The sequence below is a fragment of the Heterodontus francisci genome, chromosome 49 (genome assembly GCF_036365525.1).
Source record: "Heterodontus francisci isolate sHetFra1 chromosome 49, sHetFra1.hap1, whole genome shotgun sequence".
Taxonomy (NCBI): Eukaryota; Metazoa; Chordata; class Chondrichthyes; order Heterodontiformes; family Heterodontidae; genus Heterodontus; species Heterodontus francisci.
Window position 1 is genome coordinate 13101605 of NC_090419.1, and position 22880 is coordinate 13124484.

The following is a 22880-nucleotide window of genomic DNA, read 5'->3' on the forward strand; positions in this document are numbered from 1 at the left end:
TGCACTCTCAATACCAGCTCTCCGTCAAGCCTCAGCTGCGGCTTCTGCCAGGGCCCAGAGGATAAGGGATTGCGGCAGGGGCGCGGTCTGGAGTTTACACTGGCCTGTGCTGCAGATTCATTCGGCCCATCTGCTGCGTGGCGGTGTTTGTGTTCCACAAGAGCCCTCCCACTCCTCTCCATCACCATATCCTGCTATTACTCCCTCGTGTGTTTGTCCAGCTTCTCCTCAAATGCCTCGATACTATTCGCCTCAACCACTCCCTGTTAAACCCAGAGTATTAATAAACTCTCGCGTATTTTCTTGACTCTTTTATTTGCTCACCAATCCTTATATCAAAAAAAAGCGAACTTGCAGTTCTGATTAAAACATTAAACTCCGAGTCCTTCATTGATTTAAAAGTCTTTGTCCCCCTCAGTCACACACAAGCCTCCAAACGCCCCAGCGATGTCACACTGCTCTGCTGAGGGCTCTGACAGCGAGGGTGGCCTCTTGGAGGGCGAGGGGCCTCGTTCCCGAGCAAGCAGGTTATTTTTCTTCAAAAAACAGGCTTCCTGATAGGGAGGGCAGATGGGAGGTTGGGTGGGTGGAGTATAAGTGTATTCCTTGCTGGGATCCAGCTGGAGAGAGGGGGCAGAAACACCAGAGTTACGAAACAGAAAACCAAGCACATCTTTCCCGTGTCCATTTGGTGTCGGCTGTGGCTTGCTGCTGAGTCAGCAGGTGGCGACTTCGAGTTCCCTGTTCCAAAGACGGGAGCAGTACCGAGGGAGTGCCGCACTGCCGGAGGGGCAGTACCGAGGGAGCGCCGCACTGTCGGAGGGGCAGCATCGAGGGAGAGCCGCGCTGTCGGAGGGGCAGCATCGAGGGAGAGCCGCGCTGTCGGAGGGGCAGCATCGAGGGAGAGCCGCGCTGTCGGAGGGGCAGCATCGAGGGAGTGCCGCGCTGTCGGGAGGAGGCCATTCAGTGAGATTGTGACTGATCTGCAGCCAAACTTCATATCCAGTCACCATGACAGCAGCTCGCCGCTCTTACCTGTAAAGGGTAGGTCTTGTCCGAGTCGTACGCACTGAGATCGCCACACGCGAGGAAAGGCACGATCAGCCTGTTGGGGCCTTCCAGTTGGTTAAAGTCCACATCTTCAGCAAGAGAGGAGGAAAAGAGAGAGAGGTGATAAAGAGGAACTGGTCGAGAACCACAGGGCACTGATTTCAGGTGAGAAAGAGCTGGTGTCGAGGGGGGTGGGGGGGGGGGGGGAGCAGCGGGAAGAACAGTATCGCTCTTCGAAAGAGCCAGCACAGACTCAGATGGGCCGAACAGCCTCTGTACGATCGTACGTGATGGGTTCTCGTGGTTCGGGGGAAGCCGGGAGAGATACAGGAGCGGTGCAGACCCTGTTCTTACCGTAGGAGTGGTCCAGGAGCGGGTTCGACATGTTGGGCACATACCCCGCGGGGGGCGAGTATCCGCGGCACACCACAAACGCTTCTGCGGAAGGGAGGGAGAGAAAAAAAAAATAACCAGTCAGCCCTGGCTCCAAGCACCAAATGTCCATTGCAGCTTCTCCCACAACCCCCCCCCACCACTTAATCAGGACAATGAGCAAACTATTGCAATAAATCTAGTCCCAGTTCCCATCCCACTGCTTGTTCCCAAATATATCAGCTGCCAGATCTCGGGCGCCATTTCTCGCTGTGACTTACACGGGAAACACAGCTGCGTCAGGGGCTTAAAGGGTTAAATTACGAGGGACTGTTCGCACAGACTGGGCTCGTGTTCCCTCGAGTGTAGAAGACTAAGGGGTGATTGAATCGAGGGGTTTAAGATGATCAAAGGATTCGATCGATATAGTTCATTCTGAAGCTGGGGTCTTAAATCTGAGCAATGGAAACTATGAAGGTATGAGGGACAAGTTGGCTGTGGTGGATTGGGAAAATAGACAAAGATTTGGCAGTCGACAGGCAATGGTGAGTATTTAAAGAAGTTTTACACGGTTTACAACAAGTATACATTCCTCGAAGACACAAAAACCCAACAGCAAAAATGAATCAATTGTGGTTAACAAAAGGACTTTAAAGATTGCATTAGATGAAAGGAATAAGGTCGCTTAAAAAGTGGGAAGCTCGAGGAGTGGGAGCAATTTAGAATCCAGCAAAGGAGGACCAAGAAACTGATAAAGAATGGGGAAGAGAGATTATGAATCTAGGCTAGCTAGAAACATAAAGGCGGACTGTAAACGCGTCTGTAGGTGCGTGAAAAGGAAATGATTAGCAAGGACGAATGTGGGTCCATTGCAGGCGGAGACAGGAGAGTTTGTGCTGGAGAATTGAGGAAATGGCGGAGAGACTGAACAAATACTTTGTGTCTGTCTTCACGGAGGAAGATACAGAAAATCTCCCAGAAATACCAAGGGACTCGTAAAAATGAGGAACTGAAAGTAATTAGTATTAATAAAGAGGTAGTACTCGAAAAATTAACTGGATTGAAAGTTGATAAATCCCCTGGACCAGATGAGCTACATCCCAGAGTGTTGAAGGAGGTAGTTATAGAGATAGTGGATGCATTGGTGGTTATCTTTCAAAATTCTATAGATTCTGGAAAGTAGCAAATGTAACCCCGCTATTTAAGAAGGGAGGGAGAGAGAAAACGGGGAATTACAGACCTGTTAGTTTGACATCAGTAGTACGGAAAATGTTAGAATCTATTATAAGGGATGAGATAACTGGACATTTGGAAAATAACGATATGATTGGGCAGAGTCAACACGGATTTGTGAAAGGGAAATCATGTTTGACAAACTTGTTTGAGTATTTTTGAGGATGTTACTTGTAGCAGAGATAAAGGAGAACCAGTGGCTGTGGTATGTTTGGATTTTCAGATAAGATCCCACACAGGTTAGCAAAAGATTAGAGCACGTGGGATTGAGGGCTAATATATTGGTATGGATGGAGAATTGGTTCACAGACAGAAAGCAAGAGAGTAGGAATAAATGGATCATTCTCAGGATGGCAGGCTGTTACTAGTGGGGTACCGCAAGGATCGGAAGTGGGGCTACAGCTGTTCACGATCTATATCAATGATTTGGACGTGGGGACCAAATGTAATATTCCCAAATTTGCTGACGACACAAAACTAGGCGGGAATGTGAGTTGTGAGGATGCAAGGAGGCTTCAAGGGGACTTGGACAGGCTAAGTGAATGGGCAAGAACATGGAAGATGGAATATAATGTGAATAAGTGTGAAGTGATCCACTTTGGTAGGAAAAACAGAAAGAGAGTATTTCTTCAATGGTGAGAGGTTGGGAAGTGTTAATGTCCAAATGGGACCTGGGTGTCCTTGTTCATGATTCACTAAAAGCTAGCATGCAGTTGCAGCAAGCAGTTAAGGCAAATGGTATGTTGGCCTTCATCACAAGGCGATTTGAGTAGAGAGGTCTTGCTGCAATTGTATAGAGCCTTGGTGAGACCGCACCTGGAGTAGTGTGTGTGGTTTGGGTTCCTCATCTATGGAAGGATATACTTGCCATAGAGGGAGTGCAACGGAGGTTCACCAGACTAATCCCCGGGATGGCGGGATTGTCTTATGAGGAGAGATTGGGGAAACTGGACCTGTATTCTCTAGAGTTTCGAAGAATGAGAGGTGATCTCATTGAAACTTACAAAATTCTTACAGGGCGTGACAGGGTGGATGGGGATGGGATGTTTCCCCTGGCTGGTGAGTCCAGAACCAGGGGACATAGTCTCAGAATAAGGGGCAGGCCATTACAGACTGAGATGAGGAGGAATTTCTTCACTCAGAGGGTGGTGAATCAGTGGAATTCTCTACCCCAGAGGGCTGTGGAAGCTCAATCATTGAGCATGTTCAAGACTGAAATCGAGAGATATCTGGATACTAATGACATCAAGGGATATGGGGATAGTGTGGGAAAATGGCGTAGAGGTAGATGATCAGCCATGATCTAACTGAATAGCAGAGCAAGCTCGATGGGCTGATTGGCCTACTCCTGCTCCTATTTCCTATGACCCTATGACAGAGAGAAACTACTTCCTCTGGTGGGGTGGAGGGAATCCAGGCTGTTCAGGGGTAATGTCAGGAAGCACTTCTTACAAACATACGAATTAGGAGCAGGAGTAGGCCACTCGGCCCCTTGAGTCTGCTCCGCCTTTCAATAAGTTCACAGCTGAACTGATTACTCCACATTTCCACCTACCCCCGATAACCTTCCACCCCCTTGCTTATCAAGAATCTATCTACCTCTGCCTTAAAAATATTCAAAACTCTGCTTCCACCGCCTTTTGAGGATGAGAATTCCAAAGACTCACGACCCTTTGAGAGAAAAAATTCTCCTCATCTCTGTCTTAAATGGGCGAACCCTTATTTTTAAACAGTGACCCCTAGTTCTAGATTCTCCCAAAAGGGGAAACATCCTTTTCACATCCACCCTGTCAAGACCCCTCAGCATCTTATATGTTTCAATCAAGTCGCCTCTTACTCTTCTAAATTCCAGCGGATACAAGCCGAGCCTGTCCAACCTTTCCTCATAAGACAGCCCGCCCATTCCAGGTATTATTCTAGTAAACCTTCTCTGAACTGCTTCCAACGCATTTACATCCTTTCTTAAATAAGGAGACCAGTGGTGTGCACAGTACTCCAGATGTGGTCTCACCAATGCCCTGTATAATTGAAGCAAAACCTCCCTACTTTTATATTCAATTCCCCTCACAATAAACGATAACATTCTACTAGCTTTCCTAATTACATGCTGTACCTGCATACTAACCTTTTGCGATTCATGCACTAGGACACCCAGATCCCTCTGTATCTCAGAGCTCTACAATCTCTCACCATTTAGATAATATGCTTCTTTTTTATTCTTCCTGCCAAAGTGGACAATTTCACACTTTCCCACATTATACTCCATTTGCCAGGTCTTTGCCCACTCACTTAACCTTTCTATATTCCTTTGTAGCCTCCTTATGTCCTCTTCACAACTAATTTTTCTACCTATCTTTGTGTCATCAGCAAATTCAGCCACCATACATTCGGTCCCTTCATCTAAGTCATTTATATAAATTGTAAAAAGTTGAGGCCCCAGCACAGATCCCTGTGACACACCACTCATTACATCTTGCCAACCAGAAAATGACCCATTTATGCCTACTCTCTGTTTCCTGTTAGCTAACCAACCTTCTATCCCTGACAATATGTTACCCCCTACATCATGAGCTTTTATTTTCTGCAATAACCTTTGATGTGGCACCTTATCAAATGCCTTCTGGAAATCTAAGTACAAAACGTCCACCGGTTCCCCTTCATCCACAGCACGTGTAACTCCCTCAAAGAACTCCAATAAATTGGTTAAACATGATTTCCCTTTCACAAAACCATGTTGACTCCGCCTGATTATCTTGAACTTTTCTAAATGCCCTGCTATAACGTCTTTAATAATAGCTTCTAACATTTTCCCCAAGACAGAAGTTAAGCTAACCGGCCTGTAGATTCCTGTTTTCTGTCTCCCTCCCTTTTTGAACAAAGGAGTTACATTCGCTATTTTCCAATCTAACAGAACCTTCCCCGAATCTAGGGAATTTTGGAAAATTAAAACTAACGCATCAACTATCTCACTAGCCACTTCTTTTAACACCCTAGGATGAAGTCCATCAGGACCCGGGGACTTGTCAGCCCGCAGCTCCTACAATTTGTTCAGTACCATTTCCCTGGCGATTGTAATTTTCTTGAGTTCCTCCCTCCCTTCCATTTCCTGACCTACAGCTAATACTGGGATCTTATTTGTATCCTCAATAGTGATTACCGATGCAAAATATCTGTTCAATTCATCTGCCATCTCATTATTATCCATTATTAATTCCCCAGCCTCACTTTCTAAAGGACCAACGCTCACTTTGTTAACTTTTCTATATTAAATATCTACAGGAACAGTCATTATATTTCTAGCTAGCTTTTTCTCATACTCTAATTTTACCTTCCTTATCAATCTTTTAGTCATTCTTTGCTGTTTTTTATATACTGTCCAATCTTCTGAGCTGCCTCCCATCTTTGTGCAATTATATGCTTTTTCTTTAAGTTTGATACTATCTTTAACTGTTTTAGTTAACCACGGATGGTGGGTCCCACCCTTGGAATTTTTCTTTCTCATTGAAATGTATCTATTGTGTATTCTGAAATATCCCCTTAAATGTCTGCCACTGCATCTCTATTGACCAGTTCACTTTAGCTAGCTCTGCTTTCATGCCCTCATAATTGCCCTGATTTAAGTTTAAAATACTAGTCTTGGACCCACTCTTCTCTCCCTCAAACTGACTGTAAAATTCACTCATATTATGATCGCTGCTGCCTAGGGGCGCCTTAACTGTGAGGTCATTAATTAATCCTCTCTTGTCACACAATACCAGGTAGAGTATAGCCTGCGGTCTGGTTGGCTCCAGAACATACTGTTCCAAGAAATTATCCCGAAAACATTCTTCACACAGAGGGGAGTGGAAATCTGGAACTCTCTCCCCCAGAAAGCTGTCGAGGCCGGGGGTCAATTGGGCAAAATTAGACGCCTCCCTACGATTAAGGCGAGTCTCCTTGACATGCCACAGATTGCCAAGCAGCTGTCAACATAGAGACACTTCCCGCAGCGATTAGACTCTCAGTGACCCTGCGCCGTGCCCGATTACAGCAATTTTACCGTACGCCCGAACTCTTACCGATGCTGGAGTTACGGCTGCTCCGCGGCTTTGCGCAGGTCACCTCGGAGAAGAAGATTTTCAGCTGCGAGTACAGCAGCGTAACGTCCTTCCCGCGGAAGATCTGTCGGAATTGCGAAGCAAGGAGCTTTAAACACCGGCATCAAACAGTTGGGCCAAATGGCCTGTAAAATGTGCCGTAAATACTACGTAACCTGCACTTATATAGCAGCTTTAACGCAGTACTGAGGGAGTGCCGCACTGTCGGAGGGGCCATGATAAGATGTTAATTTGCCTGTTGCGATGGAGCGGGAGGACGTCAAGCATCCTGGGGCACCAGTCAGACAGGAAGACAAATATCTGGTTGTTCATCAAGGTTTGTGGGATCTTGCCGGGGGGCAAAACGCAATCACATTTGCCTCTTTAATGATCCCTCTTTAATTTCACGCCCACCCACCCCCCTGATTGAATGCTCTGCCCACCTCTCTCGCTGTAATCCTTACTTCCTGGGTTGCAGAGCCTGAGATTATAGTCCGTTCTCAGTTATTGCCCGGTTTTCTGCTGGTCGTTGTTGAACTGGACGAAAGGGCGTGAATTGCCGCAAACAAAAAATACTTAAAAATACATCCTTCCCGTCCCCTCCCCAATAAAGATGTTTCAACCAAAGAAACACTGGCCGTAGCAAACATCCCTTAACACCAAAGAAAGCTGGAGGTGTGTGCACGATGAGTCTGCGCGGACGCCTACCTTTGCTACAAAGGTTCCGCCATTTTTCAGCACGTGGGTGGTGATGTTTAGAGCCTGGAATGTGAGACAAGCCATATGGTTAACATTTCCCAGGAGCAGATTTATCACCAAAGACCAACACATCACACTTGGAATCCCTGTGGATTACGTCAATGATTTGTTCGCTTGAAGAGGGTTAATTTCAAGATGGCTGCCTTTCATTTCCCTTATTTAAAACTGGCTGCCTGCCATTTGCCTAATTTAAAATGGCCACCCTCCATTTCCTCATATAAATGGCTGCCCACTTACAGATATTGCTGTGCTGTTTTGCAATTGAATGCTCATTCTGAGAGGTTACAACCTATCAGGAAAGACTGAACAGGCTGGGACTCTTTTCTCTAGAAAAGAGAAGGCTGAGGGGGTGACCTGATAGAGGTCTTTAAAATGATGAAGGGGGGTTTCGATAGGGTAGACGTAGAGAAGATGTTTCCACTTGTGGGGGGAGACTAGAACTCGGGGGCCATCAATATAAGACAGTCACTAATAAATCTAATGGGGAATTCAGGAGAAACTCCTTTCCCCAGAGACTGGTGAGAATGTGTAACTCGCTACCACAGGGAGTGGTTGAGGTGGGTAGTATCGATGTATTTAAGGGGGAAGCTGGATAAACACACGAGGGAGAAAGGAATAGAAGGATATGGGGATGGGGGGAGATGGAGAGAGGGGTAGGAGGAGGCTCGTGTGCAGCAGGAATGCCAGCACAGAGCAGATGGGCTGAATGGCCTGTTTCTGTGCTGGACATTCTATGTTACCCTAAACTACGATGGTCGCTCCCTGTTTCCCGAATCTAAGACAGCTCCAGTACTGGATCCTCGGTGTTATATGTCCTGCGTTATTTCCGAGTCACATTCTGTCACTAAACTCTGACTTGGGGTCTCACAGAGCCACCATAGAACAAATGTTCACTCTGCTTGTCTGGTGACAGGACAACATACAAACACTCGTTAATGGTGACTAAGGCTGCTTGAACAGGACTTACCGCTAGCAGGAGCTGGGCCTGAATATACTCATCGATATCGTGGAGGCCAGTTACTGGAACAGAAGGGGTTTTGAAATAATTACATTCGAGGTCACCATGGATACTGGTAAAAATATCGACATACAAGGGAAGGCAACAAACCTCCTGCCTCCTGTCTGCCTTGCAGATCATTCATTCACTCAACTAAGCCACAGCTCAAGAGATTTTCACCCTGTTCTGTCCGAACTGATTCCCTCTACACTGTCCCCATCAAAAACGCCCAGGGCAGGTACAGCACAGGGTTAGATACAGAGTAAAGCTCCCTCTACACTGTCCCCCATCAAACACTCCCAGGACAAGTACAGCACGGGGGTTAGAAAAAAAAAATGCGGTTGGCTGCTGTCTCATTGGAGGTGCTGACTGCTGATTGCAGCAACGAGCCTCAGCTGAGAGTGCTGGTGGCAGTTGGAGGTTGCCGAGGTGGAGAGAGGAGCGACACTGAGCAGAGAAAAGCTTCAATAACAATCACCGTGAAAGAGAAGAGACTTTTTGTTGGAAACAAGGCTTTGTCCGGAGCTGGGTGCTGAACATCAGTAATTTGCTTTGCTTTGGACTGTTGGGGGAGGAACAAGTGGCCGGAACAACAAGGGGTGGGGCTGCCAATTCAGCAGGAATCTGTGCTGCTGCAACAAGCACACAGGGAAGCTCCCTCCCCACCCCAATTGCCCAGCCTGGGTCAGCTGAAGCTGCCCAGCTAAACAGACGGAAGGGGATAGATAGTGCCTGGGCAGCTTCAGCTGACCCAGGTGAAGACGCCTCCCCCAACCAGAAGACCGGAAGACCTAGTGTGCTGGCAGAGACTGTTTTAAGTGTGCTGTGTGCACCACCTCCGGAAAGCAAGTCATCCCATACAGTCTGTCTTTCCCTCTCCTCTATTCCCTCAGCCTCTCCCCTAACCTGTTGTTTGTTTGTTTGTTTTTTTATATATATTCAATATCTTCTGTGAATCTTTTGTTATTCGGTTTGCAAGCCTACAATTTGGGGGTGGGTTTAGCTCATGGTCGTTAGACCCATGGCAAGCCCTTCATCACTGGTGGCGGGGCCCTCTACCACCTATGCAGCTGCAGCCTCTGTGACTGCCCACGCAGCCCCATCACCCTTTAAATTGATAACATCCAGCCATGGGGTGAAGTGCTATCCCCACCCCAACATGTTCATTGAGGCCTGCGTAAAGGCAATGGCCAAGGTTGTCGGCCCCTCGGCCGTTGTTGCGGCCTCAAAGATGTATGGGAAGACTGTTTTTTCTGAAGACCGAGTGGGTGGTGTCCCTGGCCCTGAATAAAGGGCTCACTGTGGGTGGGACTTTCCTGCCAGTGGACCCTCTGGGGGCCACTGCGCAGCGGATAATGCTATCAAACGTCCCGCCCTTCATTCCCAGTGAGCTCCTCCTCCCCCATCTGCACCATCTGGGGGAGGTGAGGTCGGAGATCACCCCAATCCCGCTCGGTCTTCGGGAGCACAGCCTCTGACATGTCTACTCCTTCCGCCGCCAGCTATTTGTACAGCTGGCGCGGGAGGAGGTCTTGGAGGACCACTTCAGTGTGGAGTTCCAGGGGACGGCCTACCGTGTCTTCTGGATCTTGGACAGGGCGCGATGCCATGTCTGCAAGGGGGTGGGGCATGTTCGTAAGAGCTGCCCCAACTTCCCGGCCGCCAACTCCGGCACTCTGCACCTCCTCCCACTCCCTCCACTCATCCTACAGACACTAGACACTGCTCGGTCGGTTCCAGAGGCTGCGGTTTTCACGGCCTCCAACGGGGAGGGGAGTGCCCGCCCGAGTGGAAGGAAGGCGCGGAGGAAAAATAAACACAGAGAGGCTCGTCCCCTGGACACCGTGACACAACCCGAGCCTGAGCTCAGCCCAAGGCCCGTTCCCAGTGAATCGACCTGTCCCAGGGCTGGGCTCAGGCCCAGAGTAACTAAAAAAAAGGAGGGTGTGGAGGCAGAGCCCTCTGATGACATGGAGGTCTCTGAGCCTCCATGCCCGAGTGGGAAAAAGAGGAGAAGGCACCCCTCCATAGAGGTAACACAGGGCCCTGAGGTGCAGGGCCCATCAATTGGAGGGGAGCTGTCTCCTGGTTCAGGTCCCTAGGTTCCCCCTGCCACCACCACCACCAAGTCTGTAAAGCCTGAGCAGGAGCCTCCCTACCCCTCAAGATGGAGGGGGAGAGGGAGGCCCCAGTACATGAAGCCCCTCTGGGGGGAGCCAGTGGAGCCCTGCTTGTGGTGGGGGAGCCTCGGGACGTCTCCCATTCTGCCACTGGGTCAGGTGCCCTGAGTGGAGGGGAGGGCGAGGCCCCAAAGGGGCAGCCCTCCCAGCCAGGAGACACTCGACCCGGTTATAACTGAAAATGCTGCCCCATCTGCTGGGTCTGTGGGCGCTGGCGGGGCAGGAGATGGCCTCCTCTCTCCGCCTCCGGCTGGATTTCCGGAGTCGGGAACTTCCATCTCCCCTGGAGTGCTCAGTGGCCTGGGGGCGGAGGTGGAGGGGGGTCCTGGGCCGCTGGTGCCTACAGGCTCCAGTTCCATCCTAGAACCCAGAAAGGACTCCTCCGCCATTGATCCTGGGGGTGGGATTGTGGCGGAGCCAGGACCAGCTGGCGCAGCCGGGACATCCGCCCCACAGTGTGTGGTGGGTGTGTCGGCCGCTGGCGGTGACGACCCAGAGGAGGATGGGGACTCGGTGTGGGGCACAGAGGACGATCTTCATTCCATCGCCAGTGGCGGAGCCCCTCATGCCTCCCACCGAGTCTCCTCTCATCCCCACGGCGGAACTCCGGGATTTCCTCGCCGCATGTGGGCAGAGTTCACTCCACTCCACACGCGGGCGGGATCGCGTACTGGCACTTTAACAACCGGCTGCTGGAAGACGAGCGATTCCGGGACTTGTTCCGTCGATTCTGGGCTGACTGGAGAAGGAAGCAGGGGGGCTTCCCCTCCTTGAGGCTCTGGTGGGATGTGGGCAAGACTCACATCCGTGTCTTTTGTCAGGAGTACGTGAAGGGGTCGACCAAGAGGCGGGAAGCCGAGATCGGGCGCCTAGAGAGGGAGGTGCTCGACTTGGAGTCCCACCTCGGTCACGCCATCGCAGACCCGGCCCTGTGGCAGGCGTACAAAGAGAAGAAGGGCGCGCCGAGGGACCTGCAGCTCATGCAGATCCTGGAAGATTTGGACCGCGCCTCACCCTTCTTCTACTCGCTGGAAAAATGGCGGGGGGTCCGTAAGCAGCTCGTTGAGCTGCCGGCCGACAACGGATCCTCCATCACAGATCCGGAGGGAATGGGCCTCCTGGTCCGTACGTATTATAGTGCATTGTTCTCTCCGGATCCGTCCAGCGAGGACGCGAGCAGAGTTTTGTGGGAGGACCTGCCGCAGGTCAGCCCGGAGGGCATCGAAGGATTGGAGGCTCCGCTCACATTGGCGGAACTAACCGGCGCCTTCCGCCAGCTCTCGAGGGGCAAATCCCCAGGGCTGGACGGGCTGACTGTGCACTTCCTCAGGGCGTTCTGGGACGTCCTGGGGGACGATTACGCGCGGGTCCTGGGGGAAAGCCTGGCGACCGGGGAGATGCCCCTCTCGTGGCGCAGGGCGGTCATCATCCTGCTGCCGAAGAGGGGCGATCTCCGCCTGCTTAAAAACTGCCGTCCAGTCTCCCTCCTCAGCACGGATTATAAGATCTTTGCCCGGGCTATGTCTACCCGCCTGGGCTCCGTGCTGGCCTACATGATCCACCCCGACCAGTCCTACACAGTCCCGGGTTCGGTCCATCCAGGACAACATCCACCTGGTCCGGGACCTGATCCATCTTTCCCAGAGGTCTGTCAGTCGCCTTTCTCTCCCTCGATCAGGAGAAGGGGTTCGACAGGGTGGATCACGAATACCTGTTCGGGATTCTGCGCACTTTCAGAGTCGGGCCGCATTTTGTGGCCCGGGTCCGACTTTTATACGCGGCCGCAGAGTGTCTAGTCAAGGTTAACGGGTCCTTGACGGCGCTCCTTCGCTTTGGGAGAGGAGTGCATCAGGGATGTCCCATGTCCGGCCAATTGTATACCATCTGCGTGCAGCCGATCTTGTGCCTGCTTTGCAGGAGGTTGACAGGATTGGCTCTGCGCGAGCCGGCCATGCGGGTCGTCCTCTCGGCTTACGCCGATGACGTGCTCCTCACGGTCACAGATCCCGTTGACTTGCGGAGGATGGACGACTGCCAGCAGACCTTTTCTGCCGCGTCCTCCGCGAGGATCAATTGGGAGAAATGTTCCGGACTCCTGGTTGGTCAGTGGCGGGTGGACTCCCTGCCGGAGGAGATGACACCTTTTGCGTGGAGCACCACGCACCTCCTCTATCTGGGAGTCCACCTTAGCCCCACTCAGGAAGCCTGGCCGGCAAACTGGCAGGAGTTGGAGGCGAAAGTCACCACTTGGCTGAGGTGCTGGACAGGACTGCACAGAGTGCTTTCCTTCAGGGGCCGAGCGCTGGTCATAAACCAACTGGTGTCCTCCATGCTGTGGTACCGGTTGGTCACTTTGGCCCCGCCCCCTGCATTTGCCTCCAAGATCCAGAAGAAACTCGTCGATTTCTTCTGGGGCAAGAGGAAACACTGGGTCTCTGCCGCGGTCCTGAGTCTCCCGATCGAGGAGGGCAGCCAGTCGCTGGTGTGCGTCCGCACCCAGGCTGCGACTCTCCGCCTTCGGACCCTGCAGAGATACCTGTACGTCGAGCGTCCTCCCAGATGGTGTGCGCTGGCGACGTATTTTTTCCGCCGGGGCACTGCCTTCAAGACAACACGCAGCTCCCGGTGGAGTCCGTTAGCCGCGCCTCTCTGAGGGAGTTGCCTGTCTTTTACCGGGATTTATTCAGAGTCTGGAACATGGACGCCTCCAGTCAGGGCGCTCCCCTGCCAGCGGAGGAGAGCACCTCGGCTATCTGGGTGGCTGGCTCCGGGGATGGACCGGTGGGCGGAGGAGTAGCTGAAGCCCCCGGGATGCCCCTCACTGCGGGTGACGAGGGGGCTCGGGAGTGCGGCGCGCTCCCGGCCGAGCTGACCCCTACTTGGCCGGAACTGCTCATCAGACCTAGGCCCCGAAACCCTCCTTGGGAGCCGGTCCCGCACAACCCGAGCCGCCTCTCGGAAATGCCCTCCGTGCCATTCCAATCGGCCCGGAGGAGTTTCCTGTACGGGCTGCTCCTGCACACTCTCCACTTCCTCGCCCTCGTCAGCCGGCAGGACACGCCCTGGCGGTCCGCGTTGCCATCTGACGGCGAGGGGAAGCCCTGATGGAGGTCTCTCTTCGCAGGAGTCCTCCCCCTTTACACTGGGGACCTGGGGTGGATGGTGTTGCACAGGGCAGTCCCGTGCAATAGACTTTTAAGTAGGTTCACGGACTCCCAGGCCACCTGTAATTTCTGCGGCCTGGAAGAGTCCGTGTTCCATGTATATATGGAGTGTGCGAGTTTTCAGCCCCTCTTTCAGTATTTGAAGGGGCTGCTCCTCAAGTTCTGGCTGCACTTCAGTCCTACGCTCCTGATCTTTGGGCACCCGGTGCGTAGGGGCGTGGGCCGGGAGGAGGATCTCCTCGTCGGTCTGCTCCTGGGCCTGGCCAAGGTGGCAATTCACAGGTCCAGGTTGCAGGTCGTTGGGGAGTCCGTCCTCCCCGATTGCCTGCCCCTCTTCCGCGGTTACGTTCGCGCCCGGGTGTCCCTGGAGAGGGAGCATGCGGTGTCCGCCGGTACGCTTGAGGCCTTCCGCGACCGGGAGTGCATCGTCGACGCCGAGAATGGCATTTTAATTTGAGTTTTTTGTTGATTTATCTGTTTTTAATAAAGTTATTTTAAAAATATGTGTATAAAGGGGGCCTGAGGAATAAAGGCCCCCTCGACATAAAGAAAAAAAACGGGGTTAGATACAGAGTAAAGTTCCCTCTACACTGTCCCAACAATATGCCTCTGTCCGAAACACGTCCTTCATACAATTTTCTCTTCTCCCATCTCTCTGAGTGCAAACTGACGCCCACTGGAAACCATCCCGGGACTTGCACTTAAATATCTATCAAAACACGCGGTCACACCCCGACACTGTGGGGTACACAGATCAACGGTAACCATACCATCTGGCGCTCCGTCACAAACCACCAAGTCTGCGGCCTGACCCTCAAAATGCTTGATGATCTCCTGGGCTGTCGAAACCTACGAGACAGGAAGAGCTAAGTGGCCACAGTGTTTCGTGCGATGTGGGCCTCGCTGGCTAGGCCAGCATTTGTTGTCCATCCCGAATTGTCTTTAAGAAGGTGGTGGTGAGCTGCCTTCTTGAACCGCTACAGCCCGCGTGGGGTAGGTACACCCACAGTGCCGTTAGGGAGGGAGTTCCAGGATTTTGACCCAGCGACAGTGAAGGAACGGCCGATATAGTTGCAGGTCAGGATGGTGTGTGGCTGGGAGGGGAACCTGCAGGTGCTGGTGTTCCCGTGCGTCTGCTGCCCTCGTCCTTCTAGGTGGTAGAAGTCGCGGGTTTGGGCGGCGCTGTCAAAGGAGCCTTGGCGAGTTGCTGCAGTGCATCTTGTAGATGGTGCTCACTGCTGCCACTGTGTGTCGGTGGTGGAGGGAGGGAGGGCATGTTTAAGCTGGTGGGAGTGATAACTCTCCACTTGGTTTCCCCAGATCTGTTGCACTGACATCCCAGAACCGGTACCTGAAAGGGGTGGTTTTCCTAGCCCCCCGACTGGCTGGTTGAGTTATGAGCTCGTCCGGGCCAATCCCGGGCATGTCCTGCCTTGGAATGCCAGGGCGGTGGGGCTACCACTGTCGCCTCTGGACCAAGGAGGCAAGTTAACATGATCGATGCGCCGTGCCTCCTGTCAGGCTCGGGCAGCATATCAGGACTGGATTGAAAGCCCCTCAGCACTCAACGGGGCACGGGCGCACAGACTGGTGACCTGAGCTCTTGCGTGCACTCGAGCTCACAAACATTTCTGAATGTGTCCCCTCCCCCGCCGCCCCCCCCCCCCCAACCCCAGGTTACCTTGGTGATGTCTCCCTGGATCTGGATGACCCCCGAGAGAGGAGCCATGGCCTGCAGATCCACGGCAACGATCTTGACTGGCGAGCTCGTGGGATCATCCCTCCTGTGAGTGGGACCAAAAAAAATTTAGACAAATCGGAAAGGGGGTGGGAAATGTGTTGGGGGGGGGGATGTTTGCTGAATATCCCAACAAATCTCCAGCGGTGCCGGCCTCGGTTTGTCCAGGAGTTGGCAGCAACTTGGAAAACTCAGCTCCGCGGAGCCGCCTAGTGGCCAGGCCCTGCAACTGCACGGTGACGGTTGACATAGCAAAACTAACTCCGCTCTACAGAGCCGCCTAGTGGGCAGCCCCTGCAATTACACCGTGACGGCTGACATAGCAAAACTAACTCAGCTCCACAGAGCCACCCAGTGGCCAGCCTCCTGCAGCGACACCGTGACAGTCTGCAGACAGGTTGGGCTAGAACGTGGCAGATGGAATACAATGTAAGAAAGCTAAAAGAGGAGATATTTTTTTGAATGGTGAGTGTGAAATGTTTGCATTCAGAGGCTCCTGGGTATCCTTATACATGAATCCCAGAAAGTTAACATGCAGGTACAGCAAGCGATTAGGAAGGTAAATGGTACATTAGCCTTTATTACAAAGGGATTAAGGTACAAGAGTAAGGCAGTCTTAGTACTATTACAAGGTATTAGTGAGACCACACCTGGAGTACTATGTGCAGTTTTGATCTCATTGCCAAAGGAAGGACATATTTGCCCCAGAAGGAGTGCAACGAAGGTTCACTAGACTGGTTCCTGGGATGAGGGGATTGTTCTATGAGGAGCAATCAAGGGAACTGGGCCTAAATTTCCTGGAGTTTAGCAGAATGAGAGGCGGTCTCACTGAAACGTATAAAATTCTGAAGGGGTTTGACAGGGTAGATCCCGAGAGGCTGTTTCCCCTGGCTGGGGAACCTAGAACTTCCAATCGTCCCTGGCTATTGGGAGAGGTGCCAGAGGATTGGCACGTGGCAAATGTGACACCCTTGTTCAAGAAAGGGTGTAAGAACAGTCCTGGCAACCACAGGCCAGTTAGTTTAACATCAGTGGTGGGCAAGGCTTTCGAACAATGATCAGGGAAAATTTCACGGAACACTTAGAAAGGTCCGAGTTCATTGAGGAGAGCCCGCACGGATTAGTAAAAGACAGATCAGGCTTGACTAATCGAATTGAATTTTTTGATGAAGTAACAGGGAAGATTGATGAAGAGTATGCGGTGGATGTTGTTTATGTGGACTTTAAGAAAGCTTTTGATAAGGTACCACATAAAAGGCTAGTTAGCAAAATGGAGGCTCAGGGAATAGCAGGGTCAGTGTCCAATTGGATAAAAAATTGGCTGAAGGACAGAAAACAGGGAGTTGTGGTAAACGGTTGTTTTTCAGACTGGAGGATGGTAGACAGTTGGGTTCCCCAAGGGTCAGTACTGGGACCACTGCTTTTTTTTACTTATATATAAATGACTTGGATCTTGGAATACAGAGTAGAATCTCAAAATTTGCCGATGATAGCAAACTTGGAGGAATGGCAAACAGTGAGGATGATATGAACTGCCTACAACAGGACATAGACAGGCTAGCAGAGTGGGCAGACAGGTGGCAGATGGAGTTTAATAGAGAGAAGTGTGAGGTGATGCATTTTGGCAGAAGGGATAGGGAGACTTAATGACACAGTTCTAAAGAGTGTGCAGTAACAGAGGGACCTGGGGGTGCATGTGAATTGATCTTTGAAGGTGGCGGGACAGATTGAGAGAGTGGTTAGTAAAGCATACGGTATCTTGGGCTTCATAAATAGAGGCATTGAGTACAAAAGCCAGGAAGTTTTGCTGAACCTTTATAAAAGCTCTGGTTGGGCCCCAACTGGAGTATTGTGTCCAGTTCTGGTCACCACGCTTTAGGAAGGATGTGAACGTCCTTGAGAGGGTTGCAGAGGAGATTTACCAGAATGGTTCCAGGGATGGAGGATTTTAGTGACAAGGGGAGATTGGAAAAGCTGGGGTTGTTCTCCTTAGAACAAAGGAGATTGAGGGGAGATTAAATAGAAGTGTACACGATTATGACAGGCTTAGATACATTAGACAAGGAAAAACTGTTCCCATTAACGAATGGTACAAGGACTAGGGGACACAGATTGAAGATTTTGGGTGAGAGATGCTGGGGACGGGGTGGGGGGATGTGAGGAAGAACTTATTTATGCAGTGAGTGGTAATGACCAGGAACCCGCTGCTCACAGACCTCAAGAGGAAATTGGACGGCCACTTAAGAGAAATAGACTTGCAGGGCTACAGGGATCAAGTAGGACTGATTGGATAGCTCGGTGGAGAGCTGGCATGGACTCAATGGGCTGAACTGCCTCCTTCTATGCTGTAAATGACTCTAAGACTCTGTAACACGGGGTCACAGTCTCAGGGTAAGGGGTCGGACATTTCGGACTGAGGCGAGGAGAGATTTTGTCACTCAGCGGGTCGTGAATCGTGGGAATTCTCTGCCCCGGAGAGCTGTGGATGCTCAGTCGTTCGGGATATTCAATACTGGGATCGACAGATTTTTGGGCAGTGAGAGAATGGAGGGAGAGAGCGGAGTCGAGGTAGGAGATCGGCCGCGAGCTTACGAAAGGGCGGAGCAGGCTCGAGGGGCCGAAGGGCCTCCTCCGACTCTAGTCCAAGTAGTTATACAGTTGCGCGGCACGGTTGCAATCGGGGGAAAGGCCCCTCGTCTGAGACTTACTTGAGTTTACGGCTCAGGACCTGACTCCAGCTCCCAGGAGCAGCGCAGAGGTCGACGGCCCGACAAACGTCTGGGGGAAAGGAAACATCGATTTTACTCGCTTACGAGGATATCCGAACAGCGCTGTTGAAACTTCCACGGCGTTCGGAAACGGCACGCCACCTGCTCCCCGTTCCGACAGACGGCCCCCGCACCAAACCCGCCGAGATTTGTAAACACGGGATCTTCCTTTCCCTGTCAGCTCCCCCCGCTCAAAACCGCACCCCCCCCTCCCCCCCGCAACAAAAATACACCAGGTCACGACGGGGTGGATTCATTCCGCGATACGAGTTCCACGTGCATTCCCCCCCCCCCCCCCACCACCGCCTTCTGCAATTCCATTGGAAGCAGCTACAACGAGGCTGGGTGGAGCATTTTAAGGAGATGGCTTCCTCGGCCGCACCGTGCGCTGAGGTCCACCTTTCCCCCATCCGGGACCGTAAGCCTGACGTAATCTGGCGCCTAGGGATGATGGCGGAAAGGCAGGGGGGGGGGGGAAATGCGTAGCGGCGCAAATCGGCGGATCTTACAACGGAATTGCATTACCCTGGAAAAGATTGTACTCCTCGTCCAGCTGCAGCAGTTTAAAGGCGCTCCTCGCCCGCCACCCTTCCTCTTTCGCCAGGCGGTAATAAATGTCCCGTTTGTCCTTTGAAGAACGTCCCATCTTCGCTCAGCAGCTGAAAGACACAACCTCCGGGCTTAGCACATTGCACAGCCACCACAATACAGCCTCTTCCACCGGCCCCTCGAGCCTCTTGCGCGCCATTCAGTAACATCATCATCTATCTTGACTCCACTTTCCCGCCCTATCCCTCGATTCCCGCAACGCCCAAAAACCTATCCCATCTCCGTCTTCAATATACCCGACGACTGGGCATCCACAGCACTCCGGAGTCGAGAATTCCAAAGATTCACAGCCCTCCGAGTGACGAATTCTCTCCCCAGCTCAGTCCGAAATGGTTGCCCCGTTATCCTGAGACTGTGATCCCCTGTTCTGGGCTCTACAGCCAGGAGGGGAAACAGCCTCTCGGCATCTATCCTGTCAAACCCCTTCAGAATTTTATACGTTTCAATGAAATCGCCTCTCACTCTTCTAAACTCCAGGGAGTATCGGCCTGGTCTGCTCAATCTCTCCTCATAGGACAATCCCCCAATCCCAGGAAGCTGTCTGCTGAACCTCCCGTGCACGCCCTCTAGTACAAATATGTCCTTCCATGGGTAAGGAGACCAAAACTGCACACAGTACTCCAGGTGTGGTCTCACCAATACCCTGTATAATTGTAGTAAATCTTCTACCCCAATCCCTTTGTAATAAAGGCTAACGTCCCATTTACTTTCCTAATCGCTTGCTGTACCTGCATGTTAACTTTCTGGGATCTATGTACAAGGCCACCCAGGTGCCTCTGGATGCAAACATTTCCCAGTCTCTCAGCATTTAAAAAATATTCTGCTTTTCTATTCTGCTGACCAAAACTGGATAACTTAATATTTCCCCGTATTCTACATGGTTTGGCATCTTCCTGCCCAATCACCTAACCCCTCTAAGTCCTTCTGTAGCCTCTTGAAGAATCATCGAACATTTATAGCAAAGACGGAGGCCATTCGGCCCTTTACGTCTATGCTTAGCTAGCTATCCTGCCTAATCCCCGTGCCCTCTCCCCCCCCCGCCCGACCTCTCTGCTAAGGGATGTGGGTCCTTCCGAACCACTCGGCCCCTCGTAATTCTATGCACCTCAATTAATTCTCCCCTCAGCCTATATTAAGTTTTCCTCGTAGCTAAAATTCTCCATCGCTGGCAACATCCTCTGTACACTCGCATAGTACCATCCCATCCGTCCTGCAAAGCCAGTGAACGGGTACCGTCCGCCGCACTTTAGCTGCGGTCCAGTTAGTGTTTCATACAGTTGCGGCATAACCTCGACTGCTCTTACATTCTGCGCCCTTGGCCAATATAGGAAGGTGTCGCCATTGACATCTTGGCCACCTCAATCTACCTTTGCCTCTCTCCCCCTCCCTCACTTTTATATTGCCTCCAAACCTCGCTGTCCTGCAACCCCGGCCCTGTCCACCCCCTGCCCAGATGCTGCCTGCTCCAATGAGTGCTTCCTGCCTTGCCCTAGCCTGAGTTGAGCAAAAGCCTGCTGGACTAGGCCAGGCAGCCATGTTGAGTGGCCCCCCTCACCCCTGCTGTCTTGCCCCGCTCTCTTGCGGCTGAGTAAGCGGCGCCCCACGCCCCGCCCCGCAAGGAGGACCCGGCCGCGCAGCCGTCTAACGCGCGCCTGAGTGACCTATCGACGCCCGTCCCAAAAAAAACGCACGGGAGAAGGATAAAAAGACGATTAAAATGTAAAAAATTGAGGGTTGGGGGAAAAGATATCGTTAAAAAAAAAACAGCGTTTTTTTTTTGTTTTTCATGTGTGGTGGGGGAGTGGGGGGGGGGGAAAGTGACGAGAGGCTGCAGTACCGCCTGCGACCAGCGGGAGCTGCGGGGTGGCGCTATAGTGCAGGCGCGGCGGCCGCGGCGGGTTGGCGCCAAATCCCGCCCTCAACGCGCGCGCGCTCAATTTTAAACCGCGGCGACGGTTGGGCGCCGTCAAGATGGCGGCGGCAAGAAGGAGGAGGGTGGGGGATGGGCACTGGATGGCCATGGGGAGGGGATTGTCAGGACAAGGCTAATGATTTCCCCTTCAGGTTTTTTTTTAGAAACAAAACAATGGCCCCATTTCAGGGGTGTTTCAAAGGCTTGCCCTCCTCTGCGGCAGTTGGCAAGCCCTTCGGCATCGCCGGTGCCCACCCTGACCTTGCCAACTGCACCCCGCCAAAATGTTTCACCCTCCTTTTATTTCCCCCCTTACGCACCTATGACTCAGGCCAATTACTAGTTATTTTCCCCCATTACTTTTTAAAAAATATTTCGGGTTGCTATGACCCGTGGCATTAAAAGGATGCCTACTTGTGTGAGGCACCCCACAGTTGAATACCCTTCCCTCCCCAGCCAGACTTGCTGGTGAAGAATGGGCACCCCAGGTCCGAGTATCAGGCCACCCTCATCCCATGCGTCTGAGGAATCCCATCGATAGTCACGCCTTCAGGAGAGATAGGGAAAACACTGGCGCAAATAGGAAGATTTACAGGCCACCGCAGATATGAACTCCCCCCCCCCCCCCCCACCACAACCCTCGCCATTCCTCAGTCTCCCTTTCCTCGCTGCCTTTTGTCCCAAGTTCCCATTTCAAGTATTGGATGGTAAAACCGGAGGGATTTATACAGCGGTGGCCCCCAGATGCGGTATTAGAACCACTGCTCTTTTTGATTATATATTGATGACCTGGATTTGGGAAGACGGGGCATCATTTCCAAACTCGGAAACGCAGTGAAGGGGATAGTAAATGACTTCAGAAGAACGTGGGTTGACCAGTGAGATGGGCAGACATATGGCAGCTGCAGTTTAACACTGAGAAGTGTGAACTCATCGATGTTGGTCGGATGAGGAGAGAAATATAAACTTAAGTGGTACAGAGTGTGTACGCACACAAAGGGGGGGGGAGATTAGGAGAATTTTTTTTGACGAGTTATTGTGATCTGGGAACGCGCTGATAGAAAGGAAGCAGATTCAATAGTAACATTCAAAAGGAGAATCGGAGAAATACTTGAAGCTAAAGCATTTGCGGATCGGTGGGAGAGGAGCAGGGGGACGCGACAGATCCTGCTTACGAAAGCCTACTTCATCTTGTCGCAATTTAACATTGATGGTCTTCCTATTCGAAACTGCTCATGTCCACATTTACAATGGGAACTGCCTATGTAAACATGTCACGCTGTAATGACACCTACCCGCCAACAGCAGTGCTAGAGAGCCTCAGCCTGGTCTGCAGAGAAACTCAAGTTTTCCAGTTTATCTGCTTAACTCGTTAACAATTTTCCGATTCAAACACTTAAAGCAATGGCAGAATGAATGAGTTTGGAAAAGCAACTTAATATTGTCTATGAACCCCAGTTCTTGGCACATCTTCCGGATAATTGCTTCCTAAGTCTGTCTGTGACCTGCGGAAATGCCCCACCACCACCACCAACAACAACTTGCATTTAGCTAGCACTTTTAGCATCCCAGGCGAGTCTTACCAAGCAAAAATTTGATACCGACGATAGCAGTCACCTTACAAGTTCTCGCACTCTCCCTCGCTCTCCCCTTATGAGTCCATTCCTGGAAACAGGAAGTGAAAAGATCGGTCAGTCCGACAGTCAACCAGCTACAAACTATTCCTTGCGCAGTCTTCTCACTAGAGGGCAGGATGTGCTTGTAAATGACATTCTTACCACAGTCTGTCAACACAGAGAGAGAAAAAAAGACTTGCATTTACGTAGCGCCTTTCCTGCCCAGCGGACATCCCCAAGTGCTTTACGGCCAATTGAAGTGCGGTCGCTGTCGTAATGCGGGAAACGCGACTTCCGATTTGTGCACAGCAAGCTCCCACAAACAGCAATGTGATAATGACCCAGATTGTCCGTTTTTTTTTGTGATGTTGCTTGTGGGATAAATACTGGCCCCAGGACACCGGTG

At 51.7% G+C, this 22880-nt stretch overlaps 1 protein-coding gene across 3 annotated transcripts; it reads right to left on the reverse strand.

Annotated features, from left to right (window-relative positions):
- Window positions 1-296: 296 nt before the first annotated feature.
- Window positions 297-22523, reverse strand: ftsj1 (FtsJ RNA 2'-O-methyltransferase 1). 3 transcript variants are annotated; one of them, XM_068024217.1, is made up of 11 exons: window positions 22442-22523; window positions 18863-18996; window positions 18278-18347; window positions 15513-15615; window positions 14602-14680; window positions 8458-8510; window positions 7440-7493; window positions 6714-6816; window positions 1405-1488; window positions 1036-1139; window positions 297-620 (listed from the first exon to the last, which is right to left on the reverse strand). In XM_068024217.1, the coding sequence occupies exons 2-11, from the start codon at window positions 18981-18983 to the stop codon at window positions 396-398; spliced, it is 996 nt and encodes a 331-aa protein (XP_067880318.1). In that variant the 5' UTR covers window positions 18984-18996; window positions 22442-22523; the 3' UTR covers window positions 297-395. The 3 variants fall into 3 exon arrangements, with proteins under 3 accessions (XP_067880318.1, XP_067880317.1, XP_067880319.1); XM_068024216.1 differs by lacking the exon at window positions 22442-22523 and adding an exon at window positions 20502-20585; XM_068024218.1 differs by lacking the exon at window positions 22442-22523 and adding an exon at window positions 19675-19970.
- Between the last annotated feature and the right edge of the window lie 357 nt (window positions 22524-22880).

Coding starts and splice junctions, on each gene's coding strand:
- ftsj1 (XM_068024217.1), bottom strand. CDS start 18,983: ATGGGACGTTCTTCAAAGGACAAACGGGACATTTATTACCGCCTGGCG. Junction 8,511..14,601: donor TTGTGACGGAGCGCCAGATG/GTATGGTTACCG, acceptor CTTCTGTTCCAG/TAACTGGCCTCCACGATATC. Junction 621..1,035: donor ACAAGACCTACCCTTTACAG/GTAAGAGCGGCG, acceptor CCCTCTCTCCAG/CTGGATCCCAGCAAGGAATA.